At 50.7% G+C, this 23,267-nt stretch overlaps 1 protein-coding gene across 16 annotated transcripts in view; it reads left to right on the top strand.

The window, feature by feature from the left end:
• Positions 1-23,267, top strand: part of Fnbp1 (formin binding protein 1) — a 104,823-nt gene that overhangs the window by 22,160 nt on the left and 59,396 nt on the right. For 15 of the 16 annotated variants that reach the window (XM_026386280.2, XM_026386287.2, XM_026386286.2 and 12 more), the window contains exon 2: positions 17,729-17,844. The exons of the other annotated variant lie outside the window; for it this stretch is intronic. In XM_026386280.2, coding sequence (XP_026242065.2) covers positions 17,729-17,844 — 116 coding nt within the window. The remainder of the gene's footprint in view (positions 1-17,728; positions 17,845-23,267) is intronic. 16 annotated transcript variants of the gene reach the window in all.

Here is a 23,267-nt window from a genome sequence, read left to right as displayed (position 1 = left end):
TTTTTTTACTAAATATTTTGAGTTGTAGTTAGGCATAATACCTGTATTTTATTTATTTATTTTTATGTGGTGCTGAGGATCAAACCCAGCGCCTCACTCCTGCCAGCCAAGCGCTCTACCGCTGAACCACAGCCCCAGCCTAAATCTTTCTTGAAGCAAAACTTGAGTTTTACTATTGTTTTGATTGCTGTTAGTAGTACCATTTACTGTGATGATTATAAGGTACCCTCTTCTATTGTTGGAATTTGTTTCCTTTACCTGGAATAAATGTAGGTTTGAAATAACACAAATTTGCACTTCCTAGAGGACGTGGAAAAATGTAATAATTTTGTTTCAATATTTTGTAAGTTAACGACTACCATAGATGCGAGACATTTTACATTTCAAGTTTTCCATCTAGTAATGCGACTCCTGTCCTTAGGGTTGGGTCCCTCCTCTCCATATTACAATTCCAAACGCAGCACACCTCTTCAACCTGTAATGATCAGTAGTAGGTTTTCTACTTTGGGGACCACCAAAAAATACCACCGCCACCCGCCCCACAAAACAAAGCCAACCTGAGGAGCCTTTCCTCCTAGCAGCTCCTTCTGCACACGCTCTCTGGCCGTGCTTCTGTGCCACGGAGGCTGAGATGGTGGACTTCAGGACAAGCTGTTCTCATGTTCCGGTTCTGCCCCTTGCACCTTGCCCGGGGGCCTGGCGTCCAAAACCAGACACAGTTCTGACCGTGCCGTAGGAGGGTTATGGAGGCAGAAAGACACCTGGTTGTTGAGAACTTAGTACCACGTGGGCAACCAACAGAGGAAGCCAGGAGCAGGGCCGTCTGGTCAGACAGACTAAAGATGAAGGCCTGCAGCTCCGGCTTCAAGTCTCATCTCTTTTTCAGTTAATAGCCATGTGACACCCAGTGAGTCCTTGGCCTTTCTATGTCTCATTTTACCCTCACAAATAAGGGGGTATGAACAGTGTCTGCCTCACAGGGTGCTGGGAGCAGAGCCTCTAGAAGGGGTAGCTGTTATTATCTTCCATGAATTGGGTTGTCTACAGTTAAGAGAACGGGAGCCCAGGGCAGACATTGTTTCAAAGATCTCACCAAATCTGTTTTCCCACTGTGCTGGGGATCGAACCCAGGGATGCTCCACCACTAAGCTATACTCCCGATCCTTCTTATGTTTTATTTTGAGACTTGCTGAGCCATTGAAGCTGGCCTCTAACTTGTGATCCTCCTGCCTCAGCCTCCTGAGTAGCTGGAATTACAGGTATGCACCACTGCACCAACTGCCAAATGTTGCCTTGTATTCGTGAAATAGGAGAAAGACTGACCCAGATTTATATTGAGACAAAATAAGATATATTCGAGTTAGACCATTGGCAAGCCTTCCGAACGCCGTCAGCACTTCCATGGAGCAAGGAGATCGTCTGAGTTGCAGCTCTGTGGGCCAGCAGAATGCCTTGCACTTGCACAATGCTGAGGAACTCCTGAAACATGGGCACTTCCTTTTCGATTGGAGGTTTCTGCGGTCCTGTCAAAAATCCCTGGACGTGGGAATTAGTTCCTCAGGCTCCAGCCGTGGCCACTGTGGGATTCCTACTGGCTCCAGCCGTGAGCCGAGGCCCCTGTGAAGACGTCTCACTGTTGGCGGCCCTGGTGGGTGTGAATCATCAGCCTGTGTTCTGATGATGCCGCGAGGTTTACTGTGTCGCTAATGATGTGACTACCGACTTGGCGTCTAGTTTTGATTTTTCCCGGGGCGGGGGCTGGAACCAGGGCCCTGTGCCTGCCGGGCAGGTGCTGTGCCACCGAGCTCCACGCCCAGCCCCTCGGCGCCAGTTCTAAGCACTTCACACGTATGAAGGCGTTTTATGTCCCAAACAACTCTAGCATTTGGTGCTGTTGGTCTTTTTTTTTTTTCCATTACCTTATTTTTGCTTTCCAGATCTCCCATGAGAGCCCATCTCTCTTGCAAAACCTGGTGGAGCCTTAATTAGGAGAGTCTGGAAATGTAGTTCAGAGTCTTCAGCCCTTACCACCAAGTGGAACTCAGGAGGGCTGGGCAGCGGACCAAGTCCACAAAACCAGTGCAAATTTAGTGTCGCAGAGTATTTCAGGTGGCTTCCCATGTGCTCCATGTTCCTTTCAATGGCCTTGTGTGGTCGGGGCCATCTTCCTGGCCTCTCCTAATACTCTGACTTTGGGCATGTGTGTTTGATGCTGGGGATTGAACCCAGGGCCTCATGCACTAAGCAAACTCTCTACCGCTGAGCCACATCCCCAGCCTGTTTTATTTTTAGATTTTGAGATGAGAGTCCTCCAAGTTTGGAGGGCTGGCCTTGAACTTTGGATCCTCCTGCCTCAGCCTCCTGAGTAGCTGAGATTACAGGCACACACCGTCACACCCGTCTTCTTCTTTCCTTTTTAAAAACTGTGGTCAAATCTAGATAACACATAACTTGCCAGTTTTACCTTTCATTCCCCCGAATTGCTGGACATCAAACCCAGGGTCTATCTCATGCATCCCAAACTCGTGCTCTACCACAAATGCACACTTCCAGCACCAGAACCATCTTCACGTGTGCAGAGCAGCGGCACTAAGTACAGAGGGACTTCCCGCCACCAGTTAGGTGGGAACAGTGAGCCTGGGACACAGGCGGTGTGACTTCAGGGTGTCAGCTGCAGGACCTACAGAGCTCGCCCAGCCCCGCAGTGGGACTAGCAGCGTGTGGTCTTAGTTCACCTGTTTGGGTTCATTTTTAAAACGAAGTATTCCTGTGTTGGTCACATCAGCATGTGCAGGGGGAAATCTGTAACAGAAAGAGGCTTTCAGCATTGAGGTAAGATGAAATCAGAAATGATTTACAACTACTGGGAAATGAAGCCGAGCCTGGTGAGCTGTCTTTGAACTCTGTTAATGTTTAAAACCTGAAGAGCTTTCCATCAGGGAGCAGCGGAGGCCGCCCATGTAGAAGTGATGAGAGGAACACTTGGGCTGGGATTGCCGGCTCCTGAGCAGCTAGGGAAGGCGGCCACGAGCTAGAGATCTTCTGGAGGCTTCTCTGCTCTGGGACTTGGCCGGCTTCTACTTCACGGTGATTGAAGATTAGGAAGGAGATCACCCTCTTCTGTATGGAGGGCGCTCTCCATCTTGCATTCTAACAGCTCCCTGAGAGCCGGCTCTGCTTTCTTCAGAGTTGCACCCAGCCCCTGGCACACGCTGCCCCCAAGCCCGGAGGGTGGACCATGTGTGTGGACCACACTGACACGGGCCCCGGGCCACACAGTCACCCCAGAGATGGTCCATCGACCTGCTCATCATCCAGCAAGTGGATACCACGGACACCTGGCAGCGAGCGCCAGCTTCCCTGGCCCGCAGGAGGCAGCGAGTTAGGCCTGGTCCAGGAGGCAGCCGTGTTAGGAGCACATGGCTCTTAGGTACCCAGAAGTTGGTACCCAGGGACAGAATCCTTGCATGTTCAGTGACACTACAACAGAGACATTTTTCCTTTTAGTAAAAACCTCAAACTTGAATAAACTGGCAACATTTGTGCTATTTTATCAGGAATTATTGCCTAGACAGAAATGGTGGTCAAGTCAGGGTAGATGTTATTTCCATAACAGATTTGGGTTTTTTTGAGGTGGTACTGGGGATTGAGCCCAAGGGTGCTCTACTGCTGAGCCATATCCCTAGCTCTTCATATTTATCTTGAGACAGGGCTCGATAAATTGTCCAGGCTGGCCTCGAACTCGTGATCCTCCTGCCTCAGCCTCCAGAGGAGCTGGGATGACAGGTGTGGCACTGTGCTCGGCACACAGTACTTTCCTTATATATTTCCTTGGGTGTCTTTAAAGTAATAAGTCATGACTTGGGTTAATATTGTGCTAAATTCATAGTCACATACAGTGGTTTGCTTTTGTTTTGTTTGTCCTCGAGCATGCTGGGCAAGGACTCTATAACCCCAGCCCTGCAAAAAAATGCTTGTTGAAGACACTTGGAACACACAGAGAAGGACAAGACGAGATGGGGACCCTCACAGTCTTAGCCCTCTAGGGTCACCAAACATCGATTTGTCTGTGTGTCAAAAGTTGCTTTTCTAAGTCTTTTCACAGAGAACAAATGGCTTATAAACAACGGGCCTTTGTTTCTCCGGCAGGTTTGGTGTCTGGTGAGGGACACTTGTTGGTCCGGGGAAGGGGGCTCAGGGGCCTTTGCTATGGGGGCTAATGCCATTCAGGAGGCTCTACCCTCCTGATCCACTCCCCTCCCCAAAGCCCACTCCAGATCCCACCCGCTGGGGTTAGGTTTGAACCTGCGACTCGGGGAGGATGTGAACATTCAGTCCTTAGCAGTCACACATAAAAATTCAAAACTAGGAAAAAACGTTTGCTCAAAATGTGGCCCAGCTAATCACCTTAACGTGAAGAGATTATGCAAAACAGCGAGATTGGTTTCGAGAGGAAATTCCAAAGGCTGATGACCGTGTCTGAAAAGGTCGATTTTATAGATGAGCAAAGAAATGCTCAACCGAGCAATCTTCACTCCAGATTAGTGCAGGGGCTTTTTGGGTGGGTAGTTTTCCTGTTTTGCAGACGGTAGTGTTCGATGGTGGACCTGCCTTCTCTAAAAAGACCTGGGCAGGAGGGGAGCTGGATACCCGTGGGGGGGCCCGGGGCCGCCGGCCTCCGTCCTGGTGGGACAAGTTTTGATAACTGGTTGTTATGGGAATCGAGGGGCTATGAAATGTCCACATTTAGGGAGAACACTGTTGTTCTCATGGGAAAGCGAACAAATCCATTCTAAATTCATCTTTCTGAGATTTCTTCATAGCTTTGTACCATAAAGACCTACGAGTACACCAACTCCAAGAGAAGGCAGAATTTGTATCTTCCGGTTGCTGGGGTCCTCAGTTCCTAGAGCAGTGCTAGCACACAGTAGGTGTTCAGTGAAATATTTAGTTGGATGAGGGGATGGGTGGTTGTTTAGGTCATGGGGTAGAAAGAGCACTTGTTGCTCACTGTGACTAACCTCCATGAGCATTTTGTTTGGTGCACACCAACTCAGGAGGCTGAGGCAGGAGGATTAAAGGTTCGGGGCCAGCCTCAGTAACTTGACAAGACCCTGTCTCAAAATACAATATAAAAAGGGCCGGGATGTGGCTCAGTGATAGAGCACCCCTGGGTTAATCCCTAGGGCTCCTCCCAACAACAACACAAATGTCCCCCACCCCGGCCCAGTGTGAAATCTTTTCTGCAATCAATAATCAATCCATACTTGGGTACTAAGCAATGCCCATTTTCTGAATTAGGTTTTATATATATATATACACGTGGGGACAGAAAAGGAAGTACATCAATCAAGGAAAAAGTAGTAGTTCAATACTTCATGGGATGGATCGTCCTATGGATTGAAGTGTTCTCTCATAGATGTCTTCTCTTGGTTTCTATCTCTGGTTGGCAGAGGCTCAGGTGACCTTAAGTGCCTCTTATCCTGAACATCTTCCCATCAGCCGTCCTGAGTCAACAATGAAATAATTACGGAGCCTTAAAAACCGGCTGCGAAAATGTGCCTGTGCTTGGACCAGGACAGAAATAGCCACAGGGCCCCAGGTGGAGCCCCTCCCGAGGCTCTCCCCCCCACCCTGTCCTTGTCATCTTGTCCTGGGCTGGAACCGGGGTCTCCCTGGCACGTGCTCTCCCTGAGATATGCCCCAGCCCCTCTTTTTTCTTAGTTTTTCAGCCCTAGTGAAATTTCAGTAAAAAAATGCACCGTTTTTCCCATTTGGGGGGACGTGATGCCAACAGAATGGACGGGCAGCTAGCGGCCTCCCGTCTTCCTCTGTCGGCCCACCAAGAGGCTGCGGAGCCGGGGATCACTTGCCCCGATGCTCAGGGCTGTCTGGGTTCCATCCCCAGCGCTGCCCTTCTTCTCTCTTGGGTGGCCTTTCTGTCCCTCCTGCTCTCAGGGAGGGAACCCGCCCACCCCCCATGCTCCTTCGAGGCAGGTGCTGGCCCCTGAGCTGCACCCCGAGCTCTCTGTGTTCTGTTACCAGATGGCTAAGGTTCCCACCCTGGCCTTGAACTCGCCATCCTGCCGCCTCAGCCTCCTGAGTCACTGGGATTACAGGCACGGGTCACCACACCTGGCAGGAATTTTTTTTATTTGCAATAGACGGACCGTGGACTTGCATGAATACCGTCACTCGCCTCCCCTCCCAGTGCTCACCCGATGAATGATTCTGAAGCCCAGCCTCTGTGTCTGCTTGTTCCTTCTTCCTGTCCAGCCTGCTCTCTCCTCTTAATTCCCCTTCAGAGAGTTTCAACAGGAAGACACTGGTCATTTTTGGAGTGCAGAACTAGAGTAAATCATAGTTCATGATACTGTGCTTGATAACCAGACCCCACGTGTGTGTGCATGGGCCACTGCTTTATTTTAAGAACCCAACAGGCAGAAAGACTGTTTCCCCATTTTTCGGGTGAGAAGACTGAGGCTTCTGCCCAAGGCCTTAGGTTGCACCCTCTTGGGAATGTTGGGGAGATGGGAGTCGGGGCTTCTGATGGGCTGGACTGTTGGGCTGAGGGGGAGAAAATGACGAGACGATGGTTTCATACTGTGAAACAACAAGAACACAGACAAAGAGATGACACACCAGACCTTTTCAGAGTCCTTGATCATTTCTCTAAACTTCATTAAATAATTTTAGAGCACAGCCTGGGGCTGGGGGCATAGCCCAGTGGGACTGGCCCTGGCTTCCACCCCCAACACCAAGAGTATTTTTTTTAAAGACATGATTATTTATTTCATCTTAAAAATGTCTACTTTTAGGTTTAAGTGGACACAATATTTTCATTTTACATTGATGTGGTGCTGAGGATTGAACCCAGGGCCTCACCCGTGCTCGGCGAGCACTCTACCGCTGAGCCACCACCCCTGACCCTCAAAAGTATTTTTTTTAATTAAAAGAAAAAAATTTTTTTTAAGTTCCAAAGAAGTCTTAGGAAAGCGGGTGGCCGAGCCGGCGAGCACTGCTCCACAGTCCTGGGGGGTCCTGGCTGTGACCTTGAGGCCAGGACATCTGTCCCCGCCTGCTGCCCCCCCATCCCCACCTGCCCCCACCTGTCCCCTCCCACTGCTCTTCCCCTTTGTCTGGACACAGGGCACCTCCGTTCCTTGGGCTTGAGCCCCCCCACCTCAGTCCCCCTTTCCCCCGTGTTGCTGGATGACTTTTACCTCCCGTCCTCCTCTGCATAGACTCACTTCCTGGGAAGGAGGCTTCTCCTGCTCCCTGTCCAGCTGGGCTCCAGCAAGGCTTTGATTTAAACCCTTGAAGCCTCGACTGCTGCCCATGGTCTTGGCCCCTGGTCGCTGCCCAGTAGGAATGGTGGAGACAGAGGTGTTCGGGTCACAACTGAGATCCACTGGAAAGTGGCTTGAACAACCAGGTGTCGTGCGTGTTTGGGGAGCCCAGGGGCCGGAGGGTTGGGCTGGTGTCACAGTTCAGTAATAACATCATGGAAAAGCTGGGTGCTTTCCATGCTCCGGCTCTGCCATCCCCAGCCCATGAGGATGCTTCCCCCTCGAGGTTACAGGACGGTTCAGAAATTCCAGGCAGCACAGGCAGCCACGTCGAGTAAACAACAAGAGAAGCTTAGCCAGGCAGGGCGGTGCACGTCTGTAATCCCAGCAACTCAGGAGGCTGAGGTGGGAGGATCACAAGATGGAGGCCAGCCTCAGCAACTTAGCCAGGCCCTGTCTCAAAGTAAAAAAAATTATAAAAATGGAGCTCAGTGGTAGAGCACCTTTGAGTTCAATCCCCACTATCAACAAAAATGTAAAAACAAACAAACAAACAAAAGGGGAGACTTACTAGAGAGGAAAACCTCATCCTCAGTATTAGCCCAGTAGACATCCCCTGCCTCTGGTCAGCCAGGCTGATGTCACGTGTCCATGTCCTCCCTGCCATAGAGGTGGAAAAGTGACCTCATAATCAGACAGGTGCTCTGTGTAGGGAGGACAGGGTGGCTGCTGGGTGGCCGCCCTGCAGTGTCTGTCCCAAGGGATGTCTTCCAGAACCATCGGCACAGGCTCATCTGACCCAGAGCTTGAGTGGGGGGGGGGCACGGGTACCTCGTTTTCTGCAAGTGCTTCTTGGGCCCCCTTCTGTCTCCCTCTCTGCAGCCCCCCAGCCCGCCACAGGGACACGCCTGGCTTCCCAGCAGTCCTCACCCCTTAGCTGTGGCGGCTGTCCCTGTGTGATCCCAGGTCCTTGGCGGAGGTGGCCAACTGGGCAGTGGCATGGAGACTCTTCTGTCACCTGTGTCCTGGCTTAACTTACTCAAAACTGGAAGCTCAGGGCCAGGGGAGAGCTGGTGGCACAGCACGTCCCCACCCGTGTGAAAGCCCTGGGTTCTGCCCCCCGCCCTGCAGACAGACAGACAAACTGAGACCCCAGAACCCCGCCACTGGCCAGCGTTTGGTGGAATCCTTTTCTTCCGTGTCGACAAGGCTGAACATTTTTTGCCCTGAAGTATGTCTCCTCCTTCCTCCCTCCTCCTGGAAATATGATGGAGTTTAGAAGAAAGTCGGGGCTGAAATCTGGCTTGGCCTTGGCCTTACCATTCACCCTGTGCCCCGGCCTCTCCTCCAGCCTTCCGATCCCCTGGTGTTTGACGTGTTCCCCTTCTCTTCCTCCCTGGGATCATCTTGAACTTGTTTGGGGGGGGCCGGGGGGGGGGGAGAACCTCCTGCAGCCGGCCGAGCGGGTGCTCAGTTCTCCAGGCCATGGGGAGGGGGGCTGGGCCAGCTCCGGAAAGAGACTGTCATGTTTGGATGGCCTCGCGGGCCAGCCTCCGCATGGGAACCAGGAAGTGAGCAAGTAGACACCCCACTTCCAGGTCCCCGCCAGTGGCCAGGGGTCCTGAACGTCTGTGTTACAGATGTGCATCTTACTTACGGTCACGACTTGATCAAGCCCTCTTGTGATCTGTCCCACTGAGTTAGGTCTTTAAATTATTATGAAGAGCAAGATTCTGCTTTCTGTGCCTCCTTTCTTTGGTCAGACTCCATGGACACCAGCAAGTGAGACTCATCTTTCTGAGACGAGTTTTATAGCCTCGTGACCCTTGATACGTTTCCTCTTCTATTTAAGACATTTGACAATGTCTATCTGGAGGAGTGACCTTTTAAACAGACGAATGAAAACTGCCCTAATAGAAAGCAGTTTGGAGCCAGGGATGTGACTTGTTGGTAGAGAGCCTCGCAGGCAGGAAGCCCTGGGTCCCATCCCCAGCAAACTTCCCCCCTCCAATAGGGTTTTTTTTTTTTTTGTTTTGTTTTTTAATGAAAAAAGAAAAGAGGGGCTGGGGATGTGGCTCAAGCGGTAGCGCGCTCGCCTGGCATGCGTGCGGCCCGGGTTCGATCCTCAGCACCACATACCAACAAAGATGTTGTGTCCGCCGAGAACTAAGAAATAAATAAATATTAAAAAAAAAAAAAAAGAAAAAAGAAAAAAGAAAAGAAAGTGCTCTAAAAAAAGTCGTGTGGGTTGGTTGGTTTGTTTGTTTGAAGCCAGGTGTGGCGATGCACCCTATAATCCCAGTTACTCAGGAGGCTGAGGCAGGAGGATCACAGGCCAGCCTCAGTAACTTAGCAAGACTGTCTCAAAATAAAAATTAAAAAGGGCTGGGAGTGTGTCTCAGTGGTTAAGTGCCCTACATTTATAATGATAAAGAGATGACGTCCCCCTTCCTGCCCTGAAAATCGGATTCCTTCCTATCTCTTTCGCCAGCGCGTGCAGCGGTCACAGCTGTTTGTTTTGGTTTGTTGTTTTTGTTGTATCCAGAGGAACAGGTTGGGGACTGGAGGTCACGGAGGTATTCAGAGAACACTGAAATAGACCGCAGGTGTGTTGCTGCTTCTTAAAGCACCGTGTCCCACTGCGGCTCCCCTGCGCTCCTGGCTGGCACCCCGCCCCGTCCAGCCCCGCGCTGCTGTCCGGCTGGGTCTCTGGGTGCAGCCGCCTCCCACGCACGGGCCCCACAGCCCCTGCCTCAGGCTCCTCCCTGTGAACTTCCTTCACTGCACCCTAACCCCAGCCTCCTGTTCCCTCTCCACGGTATGATTATTGTGATAAAAATACAAAAATGCACTTCCATGCCCGTCTGTCTCTACACATTCTTTCTGTTTGCTTCTGGTCTTGTTCTTCTGTTCCCACCGCCGGAAAGAAGTGGAGACACAGAGTAACTCCTTCCTACTTTCCTTTCCACAGCAGAAACCTGGCTCGTGGCTAGTTGTAACAAAGAAACCTAAATGTGAAATTTTTTACCACAGTCCTAGAGCTGCGTCGTGGCGTCCCTTCCCAGCTAGAATCTGTCACATTAGCTTGAGTGTCCGGCCCCAGCCAGCGACAGCCTTCTGTTTTCTTCCCTTCTGTTTTTTTCCCTCTTTGCAGCACTGGGGATCCCTCCCAGGGCCTTGTGCATGCTAACAATTGCAAAAAAAAAAAAAACACTTAATTTTTTTTTAATCAGTTACTCTTCGGTTAATCTATGTCTTCTGCCATTTTTGCCTCAAAGGTGGAGGAAGCTAATGCCTGTCATGTCATCCAAGGGACCCCAGAGTACCCTAAAATAGAAGTCCAGGTAGCACAGGCAGAATGCAACCAGAAATGTGGAGGGGGTGGTTCCTTCAGGGGGTGAGTCGCCGCTGGGGAGGATGTGCTGGTGGGGAAACTGACCTCGGAGTCCCCGACCTTGACTCTGTGCTGCATAGGCAGAGGTGACTTTAGCCTCAGAGCTCCTCTGCAGGTTGGCTCCTCCCAGGGATTTTGAATTAATGTTGGCTGAGTACACTTCACAATTATAGGAAGTACCGTATTAGCTTTGTTTTGTTTTTACGGGGCTGTGCATTGAACCCTGGGCCTCACCCTGGGTGTCAGCGAGTGCTCTACCCCTGAGCTACACCCTGAGAAAGAGAGATTTTCAAAGTTGACCTGGAGCAGGGTGCAGTGGCGCCCGCCTATAAACCAGGCACTTGGGAGGCTGAGGCAGGAGGATTGCAAGTTCAAGGCCAGCCCTGGTGACTTAGCCAGACCCCTTATTCCTGCCTAAAAAAGTTGACATATACTTTGAAGAAAAACTTCCTTGTGAGTGACTTGGGTCTCCACATCTCAAAAAGATACGACTTCTCTGAATGCAGTTTCCTTGTCAACTCTTTTGCATAATTTGAGAAAAAAAAATCAAACCTAGTAATCAAGAGTCCTCATCATGGGCTGGGGATGTGGCTCAAGCGGTAGCGCACTCGTCTGGAGTGCGTGCGGCCCGGGTTCGATCCTCAGCACCACATACAAACAACGATGTTGTGTCTGCCGAGAACTAAAAAATAAATATTAAAAATTCTCTCTCTCCTCTCACTCTCTTGAAAAAAAAAAAAAAAAAAAAAGAGTCCTCATCATCTACTGACCCAGAGAGACCAACTTTAGTACTGCCGATGGGGTGTGAAGACAGAATCTATTTTCATTAAACTTCATGATTCTGTAAGAATTCTAATGAAGACCCCATGACCCAAACCAATGGTGTGATCTGCACCTTCTATGATTCCATCCTTAGTTTGTGAAGGAGCCTCACCCCGGCCCTGTACCTAGAGCCAGACTTGAAAGTCATCTGAATCCAGCAGTGAACACAATTGCTGCTTCTTCCCGGGTCTTTTTTGCGTAGCCAGCCTCTCCTAGCTGAAGGCTCCTGGCACAGATCTTTGGCTTTGAGTTGAAGAACAAGGTGACCTGGAGGTCAAGCATGAGGTCCAGAGAAGGCTTTAGAGAGGTTTTTGAAGGGCACCATCAGGTGGTTACCAGGAACTTGGAAACATCCATTGGCAGTCCTCCTGAGGCTTTTAGGATTAATGGTTGAGAGTGGGCAGGCACGGTGTGTGTGTATAAATTAAGCATTCTGTTCCATTAGGTATTAGAGGGCTTAATCCTAGACTTTGGAAATGGGCAACTTTTAAGTAGAAGTTTTAAGAGTGCATGTCATATGGCAGTGGTTCTCAAAGTGTGGTTGCTGGGCCTCTGGAGGCTCCTGAAGCCCTCTCAGGGAGTCCGAGGGTCAGAGCTGTTTTCGTGGCCATCTGTCTTTTCCACTTGGTTGACCCTTGCACTGAGGGCTCGGGAGCGAGGGTGGGTGAGACCAGGGGCCGTTGCGTGACTCGAGGCTGCAGCTCTGGATCGCCCGGTAGCTCCTGCAGTCCTCACCAGGAGCTGGTAGCATTTTTCAGTTTTATTTTAAAATGCCTTTGATAGAGCCAAGCAGAGAGGCCCATGGGACTGTGGTCCCAGCTACCGGGGAGTCTGCAGCAGAAGGATGGCTTGAACCCCAGAGTTCAAGGCCAGTCTAGGCAACATTGCAAGGACCCCATCTCAAAAAAAATTTTTTGAAAAGTCATCGATAAAACAGTGATTATTAATTTTATTTTTCCCCAGACTTGAATATACATCTCTAACAATATGTGTGAGACGGTAGGAAATATGCATAAAGCACTTCATGCATGCCAGAGCGCCCACCTGAATGAGCATAAATTAGAATTTGGGGAAATTTTGTGTTTGCACTGTGAGTGTAACAGCTTTCAAATGTTTAGACTCAGGAAAGATGAGACAGTGATGTAAACACAGGTGATTTTTTTTTTCTTGGTATTTTGTAATGAAACATGTCGGGACTTAGGAGGTCTGCATGCATCAGTGGGCTAGACTTCCTAGATGACCCATCAATAGCGCTGTGCAGTCCCAGGTGAAGATCTGCTCAGAGTGCAGGGTGGCGGCGGACCTGACTGCCCGGGAGCAGGAAGAGCACCTTCAGGTTCCATCTCCTCCCGCAACTCGGCTTCCAGGTGGAACAACAGAGAAAACCTGCAATTATCTAAAAGGGTCTTTGAAATTCGCCTCTGTTTTCAACTACCTGACTGTGTGGAGCCCGATGTTTCCATAGACTTCAACCTAAGTAAGGAACCATTAGATCAATGCAGAAGCATCGGTGAGGACCAGCTGCCTCCTACTGAGCCAGGCATAAAGAGATCCGCAACATGAACACAGTTGCTTTCCCACTATTTTTGTTTGTTTGCTTGTTTTTGTTTTTAAGTACATTTCTTCATTTTTTGAATTTTTGTATTTTATTTATATATTTATACTGAGGGATGAACCCAAGGGTGCTCTTCTACGGAGCTTCAGCCACAGTGCTTTTTATTTTGAGACAAGGCCTCACTAAGTTGCTGAGGGTCTTGCTGATGGCCAAGGCAGGCCTGGAACGTGTGATCCTCCTGCCTCAGCCCCCTCCCCCCTCTCTGGAATTACAGGTGTGGACCACCTTGCCCAGCTTGAAAGTATAGTTTTAAAAAAATTAAAAATAAAATTTACACCATTTACTTAGCATGTGATGGATTTATTACTATACAGATGCATTAACAGATTTTTAAAATCTTTACTTTCTGATAGGATAAATATTAGTGACTATAATTCAAATGAAAGCTCTTCGGAGCCTTCGATGACTTTTAAGAAGGCAGACCAAGATGGGGCACGGTGGCACACACTTGTAATCCCAGCGATTCTGGAGGCTGAGGAAGGAGGACTGCAGGTTCAAAGCCAGCCTCAGGAACTTAGTGAGATCTTGTCTCAGAATTAAAGTCAAAAGGCCTTTGGGGTAGAGTAGAGCACCCTGGGTTCAATCCCCAGCACCAAAAGAAAAAAGCCAGAGGCTCTGGAGCTGCTGCCGCAGGGCAGGCACCATCCCCAAAGTGCCAAAGGCACTTTTTAAAGGCCCGTTGGTACTAGTTGCTCACAAGGAGTCTTTTAAAGATTTGGAACTTTTTCCCATGAAGTTTCCCACATTTGGGTCAAGAATGTAAGTGGGTTGATGAGTTTTTCATCTGTTACGAATTTTCTTTCAGCTGCTGTTAAAATGTCCACGCTGCGCGTCCCTGAGTCGGTACCAGCAGGGCGTGGCGCCGCAGAGCTGTGCTGATCCAGCATAACAGGAGCTCAGCGGTGGCCGCGGGCCCTCGCTTACTATTGAGGGTTTTTATTATTCAGATCTTCTGTCTCATTTGGACCCGTCCTTTGGTGTAGCTTGCAGCGTGGCCTGGAATACTGATGACTTGGTTGAAAACACTGCTGGCCTGCGGTCGGTCATCTTGGAGTGGACGCAGTTCCAACAGCAGAGGGCTTTGTTGTTGTCGGGTCTGCTTTTAGGGCTTGGGCGTCCAAAGCTGTTGTCGCCGTATCACATACACCTGTATGTGGTCAGGGAGAACGCGTCTGGAGGTGACCAGGGCAAGAGGGACATCCCGGAGCAGAGGCACTCACAAGCCTTGTGACGATTGCCCTGGAGGTGGGGGGCGATGGCAGACTCCCGCGCAGAGGCCTGCGTCTTGGTTCTGAAGTGGATAGGGCGGCTCTGCACCCAGGAGGAAGGGGCCCCACTGCCAGTGGCTGGGAATGATTTGTGGCCATTACTCGAGCCGTTTGTGTATTTGTTCTCTCAAGTAGTTTAAAGAGACCCACGGCCTTGTTTACACTGTTCATTTGCTCAACAACGCTCGTCTTAGAGATAACATAAATAAATAATCTTTCCTGAGCAGCCTTTCAAGAAACGGAATCTAGGTGGCTGTGGAATGTATCATAGAGGACCAAGAATCACAGAGAACTTTGTCCCCACACCTTTATTCTGGTGGGGAGGGTCCTGGGGATTGAACCCGGGGGGGACTCTACCACTGACTATATCCCCAGCCCTTTTATATTTATTTTGATGATGATGATGATGATTTTTTTTTGTGGTGCAGCAGATCAAACCCAGGCTTCAGGCAAGCCGGGCAAATGCTCTACCACTGAGCCCCAGCCCCGGCCCTTTTTTAAAATTTTGAGACAGGGTCTTGCTTAGTTACTGGGACTGGTGGTACTTGCAGTTCTCCTGCCTCAGCCTCCGAGTCTTTGGAATTGTAGGTGTGGGTCACCACTCCCAGCTTGGGTTTGTTTTTTTTTTTTTTTCTTTTTTCCTTTTAATTATTTTTTTTAATTATTATTATTTTTTTAGTTGTCAATGGATCTTTATTTCATCTATTTATATGCGGTGCTGAGAATCGAACCCAGGGCCTCACACATGCTAGGCAAGTGCTCTGCCACCAAGCTGCAGCCCCTCTTTTAATTATTTTTTATTTTGAGACAGGGCCTTGCTAAGTTGCTGAGGCTGGTCTCACATTTAGGATCCTCCTGCCTCAGCCACCAGTCACTGGGATTACAGCCTTGCACCACCACGCCCAGCTCGTCAATCATGTCAGGCATTTTACAGTGACTGTTTCCCATCAGGGAAGCATTTTAGTAAGGTGAGGCCTCCAGTCACGAGGTGATGTTCCTCCAGCTATTCTGTGGGCCGAGGCCAGAGTTGGATCCAGGAAATCATTTCTTTTCAAAAGATGTCTCAAGTTTGGGAGGCAGTGGCTTTGCTTTTGCCTCCTGTTCTCTCCTCTGCCATCCCAGTTTGAATCACGGAAAATCTATTCATTTCACACTCTGCACAGCCTTGAATGGAAACTGGGAGTCCAGAAGCCCAATAGTGGCCTGAGGTCGGGGCTGGAGGTGGGAAGCACGCTGCAGGGCCGCGCAGCGTCAGGCTGCCGAGGGCTGTTCTGGGGCTGGGGGGCATCTCTGGGGCCTGCCTGGCCTGTGCGAGGCCCTGGGGTCCATGCCAGCACCACCAGAAAGCAAACAACCACCAAAATACCCTGCACTGTATATTTAAAATGTACAAAGGCTGGGTCCTGTGTGCAGTGTCCCTGGCGTTGACTGTGGTGATGGTTTCATGTGTGCTCACCTCCAGATGCATCGAGGGCGTTGAGCTGAACACAGTAAACACGCACAGGACCTTGATCTATTGCCCAGGCTGGTTTCCTGGGCACAAATGGCCCTCCTGCCTCGGCCTCCTGAGTGCTAGGACTGCAGGTGTGCACCTAACTTTTTAACGTAGTCATACCTCAGTAAAGTGGCCTAAAGGAACCAAGCCGTGCCGACAGTGAGGCGCACCTGTCACAGGTGGACCTGTCCTTTGGTGTAGATTGCAGAGTGGCCTCGAATACCGATGACTTTATTGAAAGCACTTCAAGGCCAGCCTCAACAACTCAGCGAGCCCTAAGCAACTTAGTGAGACCCTGTCCCAAGTTAAAAAATAAACAGGGCGGGGGATGCGGCTCGGTGGTAAAGTGCCCTGGGTTTAATCCCCGGAAGAAAGAAAGAGGAAAGGGGAGGAAGGGAGGGAAGACACCACGCTGGGGGGGCGCAACCTGAACTGTGCCGTTGAACGTGCCGTTGGGTCGCACACCCTCGGTATCGATTGATTCGAGCCCTCCCCGTTTTGTGTGACAGTCACGGCTGATTTGTGACCGGTAGGCAGGTGACGAAGCGCTGAAGTGTTTGGGGGCCTGTCTCCCTCCAGTGTGTGGCTGGGCCAGACCCCTCTCACCTCTCGGGAAGCAGCCGACTTTCCGTCTTGGCCTTCCTTGAAGCCCTCTTCCCTGTGACGTGCTGATGGTCCCCCTGGCTCTCTTCCCCGTCCTCTCTGGCCCCTTCCCGGGCCGGGCTCTGCTGACTCCTCTCTGGCATTCTGGTCCCTGGCTGTGGTTTTAGATCCGCGCCTCCCCGGCCTAGCCTTGAGCTCCAAGTGGAGCTGCTCCCCCGCCCTGTCCCCAGACGTGCCAGTCTCTTGCTCCACACGGCAAAGCTCATTTAATTCCACCCTGAAATGCAGGTCCCCCGTGTCTGGACCAATCTAATCGCAGAAAACAGAAGCGGAGTCACCTGGCCTCTCCCCGTCACGTGCCCCCTGCTCCCTCACCTGGTCATTCACTGACACTGGTGGACTCCATTTGTTCAGCGTCTCCAAAACCCTTCCTTGTGCACCTGCGTCCCCTGCTCTGGACTGCGAGGATAGTCTCTTGGTGATTGGAAACCTCCCCGTGGTCATGCCACCCCCTTGGAAGTCCTGCTCCGGCCTGCTGGAGAATCTGAGCTCCTCAGATCTGCCGCGGAGGCCTAGGGTGGCCTGGCCCTGGGCAGTCTCTCATCTTGCCCCAGCACCACCCATCCCCTATGCCTCACTCACCCTCCCTGGGGACCCTGGGGACAAGCCACCTAAGCCATGCATATGCCTCTGCACATGGCAGACCTGCCCCCGGAGCAGGAACCCCAGGCGCTCTGCAAGGTGGAGCACATCTGTTCCTTTGGGTTCCAAGCACAGTCCCTGGCACACAGTGTGTCTGCATAAATAAAGTCCATGAGATATTGTATTTCTTTGAAGAAAGCAGACTTTTATAACTCCCACTTCCTCGCTCCAAACTCCATCAGCTTTTTGGAATGACGACCCAGATGTCCCAGTTAAAGTGTTCCTATAGAGACTGTGCCTGTGGGTGTCACCTGTCAGTAGTCTGGCATCTGAGAGAGACAGGTCCCTTTGCATCAGTGACATCCAAAAAGCATGTTTCTAAAACATGAATGGATCCGCCAGAGCTCAGTACTCCAGGCAGTTTTCAAGCCAAATTTGGTAATGTTGATTTAAAACTGTCCAACCAAAAGGCATCCAAGAAGGATCATGGAAACTCTGAGTGCTGCTTCCTGTGTGGCAAAGCACTATTAAGAGGATTGTCCATTGAAATTATGTCCATCACAGAGGAAGACTGTGAACTCTCTCTCCTTTCTTAAACAGGATCAGTTTGACAACTTAGAAAAACACACACAGTGGGGAATCGACGTTCTTGAGAAATACATCAAGTTTGTAAAGGAAAGAACTGAGATCGAGCTCAGCTATGCAAAGCAACTCAGGTAAGGGTTATTTGGTCAACTGCAAACGAATGTCATGGTAATTTATATTTGCACCTTATAGTGTAAATGTATAATCCTTTAAATATTCTTTCCCTTTTATGTTGTGTAATATTTCAATAGGAGCAGTTTTTAATACACAAAACAATTTTCATGAGACAGTAAAAATAAACTATTGCTTTGAGGCTCAAGATTGTGTGTGTGAGAGAGAGAGAGAGTGTGTGTGTGTGTGTGTGTGTGTGTGAGTGTGTGTGTGTGGTGCTGGGCATGGAACCCAGGGCTTCAGGCATGCTAAGCAAGTGCTCTACCACTGAGCTAAATCCCAACCACTTAAATTTTTAATGATGAAATGATCCGATAAATTGGTTTTCATATAAAATATTTAAAATTTATTGGTGGAATCGATCTTGAACTTGAAGTAGCATGTAAAATCTTTAATGTGTGGTTGAGCTGACTTATGCATGGTGTTTAAAGACATATTAAAGATGTAGATGGAGGTGTTGAAGATCTAGATGATTTTTGGTTTGGAAATATTTAGTTTTCAAGCAAAGAGTATCTGCATGAGAGATGTGTCCTGTTGTTCGCCGCTAGGGTCCTTGTGGTTTAAATAAGCATCTAAGAGAGATGCATGGGATGGTTTTTCTTTTTGAGATACAGATTTTATTTCCTGGGGTGTATATGCAGAGGTGGGATTGCTGGATCGTAAGGTAGCTGTATCCTTAATATTTTGAGGAACCTCCGTATTGCTGTTTGGACTTTCTGACGAGAGCTATTCTCACGGATGGAGTGGTCACCTCCCCTGGGTTTGAAACGATGTCTGTTCAAGACGTTTGCCCATTTTAAAGTCGGATTATTTGTACGTTCACTATTGAGTCATGTGAGTCCTTGTATACTTAGTTTCAGGTCTGATATCTTTGATCCATTTTGAATGGGGTTTGGTACGTAGTGTGTGAGGTAAGCATTGCTTCGTGCTTCTGTGGGTGGATATCCGTTTTCCCCATATCATTTATTGATGCGACTATCCTTTTCCCATTGTGTGTTCTTGGAACGCTTGTCTAAGGTCAGCTCTGTAGATCTCTGGGTCCTGTGGAATGTTTGACTGCATGGTAAGTCTTGTTCTCATCAAGTAACTAAAGTGTAGGACTCGACAGGGCTCCAGCCCTGAGCCACCTCCCCAGCCCTTTTATATTTTGAGACAAGAGTCTAAGTCGCTGAGGCTGGCTTTGAACTTGTGATCCTCCTGCCTCAGCCCTCTGACACTCTGGGATTACAGGTGCACACCACTTTGCCCACTGGTCCCAAGATTCAAATAGCAACGTGCGTTTCATCACATCTCTGAGAAACATCAAAATCTGTGCTTTTGGGGAATAAATTGGTCAAAAAGAGTCCCAGTAAGAGAAGAGGCTGCAGGAGCCTCATGGGGCTGGTGGCTGCTGTGGCCCCGTGACCCTGCTGGACTCCTCACTTCCCGCCCTCCCACGGGCTTCCCATGCTTGGCAGCCTCCTTTCCCAGCCTCCCGCCTGCCTCCTACTTCACAGAAACAGTGAATGAACCCGGAGAAGGCGTGGGCTCACTCTGACCACCCCACCCACCTGCCGGCTCCCACAGCCCCCTGGACACCCCCGTCCCAGGCCCTCCTCTGAGCACCCACCTCGGCCTCTCACCCCAGAGCTCCGCTCCGGCGGCCCCTCTCGCCCACCACCAGTTCTCTCCTCTCTTCAGAACCTCCCCGGCGCACCCCCCCTTGTCAAGGAAAAGCAGAGCCTCCCTGGGCTCAGCACCCCCACCCCTGCCACCACCCTTCTTTGCTCCCCTCTGCCACGGGCTTCTTGGGCACCTGGGTGGCCCCTCCACCGACTTCAAACCCCAGCCCCATCCTGTCTCAGGATGGCCCGTCCTCATCCTTCTCCACCCTTTGGCAGCTTTGACAGCAGCGTGCACCCTCCCCCGAGTTCTCCAGACCCCTCCTGTGCCGGAAGCTCCTCCGGGGACCCTGGCCGGGTCCTGTCCCTCCTTGCTGAGCGCAGCAGTGACTCACAGATGTGTGTCTCCTAGTGGACCTCTTTCCCCAACTCCAGAAGCAGCTGCTCTCCACCTCTGTTGGGGTGTCCAAAAATACCTGCCTGGGGGCTGCCTGGACGGGATTCCTGCCCCAGGGACTTGCTGTCGCCTGTGACGGCCCTCGGGGCAGCTGTGCCCTTCCTGGCCTGGGGAGAACCTCAGAGCCGTCTTCCCGCCTGCCCTCTCTCCCAGACTGCCCACAAGCCATCCGAGGCCCCTGCGACCCTGACCACTTCTCACTTCCGCTGCCCACTCCGGGGCCCAGGTGGCCATCACCTCCTGCCTGGGTTACAGGGTCTTCCCATGGCCCAACTGGACCCCACCCCGTTGGCGGCCTGTTTTCTACAAAGCCGTCGTTCAGCTCCCTCCATTCAGGACTCCAGCAGCCTCCCCGTCTCACAGAGTCAAGTCCTCAGGACTGTCCTGAAGTCCTTCCAGGGACCTGTCCTACAAACCCGCCGGCAGTGGCCCGACCCCCACCATCTCCTCCGGCTCCAGGTCTCTGCCGCCACTCGAAGAGGCTCCCAGCTTCCTGGGCAGCAGCCTGCTCCTGCCCCAGGGCTGGCCCGACCCTTCCTAAAGATGTCACCTGAGCCACCTTCCCCAGGCCCTGAGTGACCGCTCCTTCACCCCCTCCAGGTCACTGCGGCAGTCCGGCTCCGACCCTCCGCCCCGTGCTCTGCCCTACTTCGGCTCCTCCGTGGTCACTTTCCAACACTGTCAACTTTCTTTGTTTGTTTTTTTTTTTTTTTCCTGAGAATCGAACTGAGACTGGAGCCCAGGGCCTCATGCGTGCCAGGCAAGCGCTCCACCCCGAGCCACAGCCCAGCTCTTGATGATGTTTTCCATATTTACTTATTTATTTGTTTGTTTTTTAGTTGTAGTGGACACAATACCTTTTATTTTTACTTATTTGTTTTTATGAGGTGCTGAGGATCGAACCGGGGCCTTGCAGGTGCTGGGCGAGCGCTCCACCGCTGAGCCCCAGCCCCGGCCCCTCCAGCTGTTTATTTTTAAATCGACAAAAGTCTGCGGGTGTCTGTCGAGCGACCTGGAGTTTTGGTGTCTGTTGCGGTGTCAGAGTTCAATCAGGCTCATACAGACCTCAGCTCGCCCCTTTGTGTGTGTGGTGAGAACCCTAAGATCCACTCAGCCATCTTCAAGTAGACTCTCCGTGGTCACTAACTGTGGTCACACGTTGTGCAGAGGTCTCTTGAACTGAAATGTTGTGTAGTTTGACGGACTCCTGCCCAGCGTCCCCTGGCCTCCTGCTCAGCGTCCCCTGGACCCCTCCCCAGGGTCCCGAGGGTATCTAGTGCATACATCTGTGTTTGCTGGCTCCTGCTTTCCTCCTGCCTGGAGCCAGCCCCAGGGCTCTTGGAGCAGGGTTCCTGGTGAGCCCTGTCGTGTGGTGCAGGGCCTGACACAGGGGGCAAATGTTCATCCCAAGGGGGAAGCCGCAGGGCACAGGGTGGAGATACCTGTCACCACCTGGTCATCAGGCCCAGGAGCCGGCGGGGCTTGGACCACCAAAGGTGTGACCTCAGAGGAGGCACCAGCAGCTGCAGTCCCTGGGGACGCTCAGGAAGGAGGGCTGCGCCTGGGAGTCACCCTCAAAGGATTCAGTGGAGCTGGGCGCGTGGAGCTCGCCCGCCATCCCAGTGATCAGGAGGCTGAGGCAGGAGGATCGCTGGATCAAAGCCAGCCTCAGCAGCTTAGTGAGGCCCTGAGCAACTTAGCAAGACCCTGTCTCTAAATAAAAACATTTTTAAAAAGGACTGGGGAGCGGCTGAGGCTGGGGCTCAGAGGTACAGCACTCGCCTAGCAGGCATGGGGCTCTGGGTTCTCGATCCTGGACACGACATGAAAATAAAATAAAGGTATTGTGTCCACCTACAACTAAAAAGTAAATGGTTTTTTGTTTGTTCGTTTCTTTGTTTGTTTTAAAGGGCTGGGGATGTGGCTCAGTGGTTAAGTCAAGCTCCCTGGGTTCAATCCCAGGGGGTGGGGTGAAGAATCAAATGCAAAGATTTGTCATCCCAGATCAGTAAAACCAGTGATGTGATGGAGGGGGACGGGGACGGGTGGCACACGGAGGAGCCACTGCGTCAGGACTGAAGGACTAAAGGGAGCCGGGCACATGAGGGGCGGGTACTCCTCCGGGTGGAGGGAGAGCAGGTGCCAAGGCCCCGAGGTCAGAACATGTTCAAGGAACGGAAAGGCAGGCACCACTGGAGTTTTGGTGACAGATACTTTCTTGAAATATCAATATGTCAAAAAATGAATGTGACTTTGGGGAGGGCCTCTGTCATTAAACAATTTTTTTCTGCATCAGAGTGGGAAACGTCCACTTATATCTATGTATTGTTTTGCAGTACCATGGAGCTGCAGCCCCAGCCCTTTTTATATTTTATTTTGAGACAGGGTCTTCACATGACTTTGTTTTCCTTTTGGCAGTGTCTTGTTACATTGCCCAGGTTAACCTCAAATCCCTAGGCTCAAGCGATCCTCCTGCCTCAGCCTCCCCAGTGTCTGTCTGTCTGTCTCTCTCTCTCTTTTTTTTTTTTTTTTTTAGTGGTACTGGAATTTACCCCAAGGGTGTTCTAGCACTGAGCTCCATCCCTAGTCAGCTTTTTTTTTTTTTTTCCTTTTAAGATAAGGTCTTGTTAAGTTGCTGAGGTTGGCCTCAAACTTGTGATCCTCCTGACTCAGCCTCCGGAGTTACTGGGACAGCAGGCATGTACCACTGTGGACTCTTTAAAGCCCCTTGTTCTCGTGAAGTCCTGAACAGTATTAAAGACCCACTGTGGGTGACTGTTCCATCAAGACCATTCCGTTTTCACAAATGAGTATCACTTGGACGGTGTTGGCATTTCAAGTAGCGTTCAAATGCTTCTTAAAAGCACGGATAATAATAATATGGCTCTTAAAATGCCAGCAGAAGCCCAAAAGCTAAAGAGATCTAGAAATGAACTTTGGTTGGACCCAACAATATCCCTCCCAAGGCTATCTCTCCCACCAAAATAAAAGAAAAAAGAAAAGAAAGATCCATCTTATTTGTAGTATTTGAAAAACAAACAGGTAAATAAAAAAAGAGACCCCCCAGGTCATCCTTGAATGTAGGGGTCTGCCCGAGGAGCCTGGGGCGCTCCTGCACTCGGGTGCTGTCTAGGGACTGATAATGGGGAGAGGAGCACACACATCACACACGTTCTTCACCAGGGACCGGGTGCAGACCTGGGTGAGTCCAAAGACCACGAGGTGGGGCCAGGAATGTTTCTGTTTTTTGTTTTTTTTTCCCTCCCTTTTATTTATGTTTTAAAAGCTCACCACAAAATTTCTGGATAAAGATGGCAAAAGAGGG

Source organism: Urocitellus parryii, chromosome 4 (assembly GCF_045843805.1).
Source record: "Urocitellus parryii isolate mUroPar1 chromosome 4, mUroPar1.hap1, whole genome shotgun sequence".
Taxonomy (NCBI): domain Eukaryota; kingdom Metazoa; phylum Chordata; class Mammalia; order Rodentia; family Sciuridae; genus Urocitellus; species Urocitellus parryii.
Note: the sequence above shows the minus strand (reverse complement) of the source record. Positions and strands in the feature narration are given on the sequence as shown.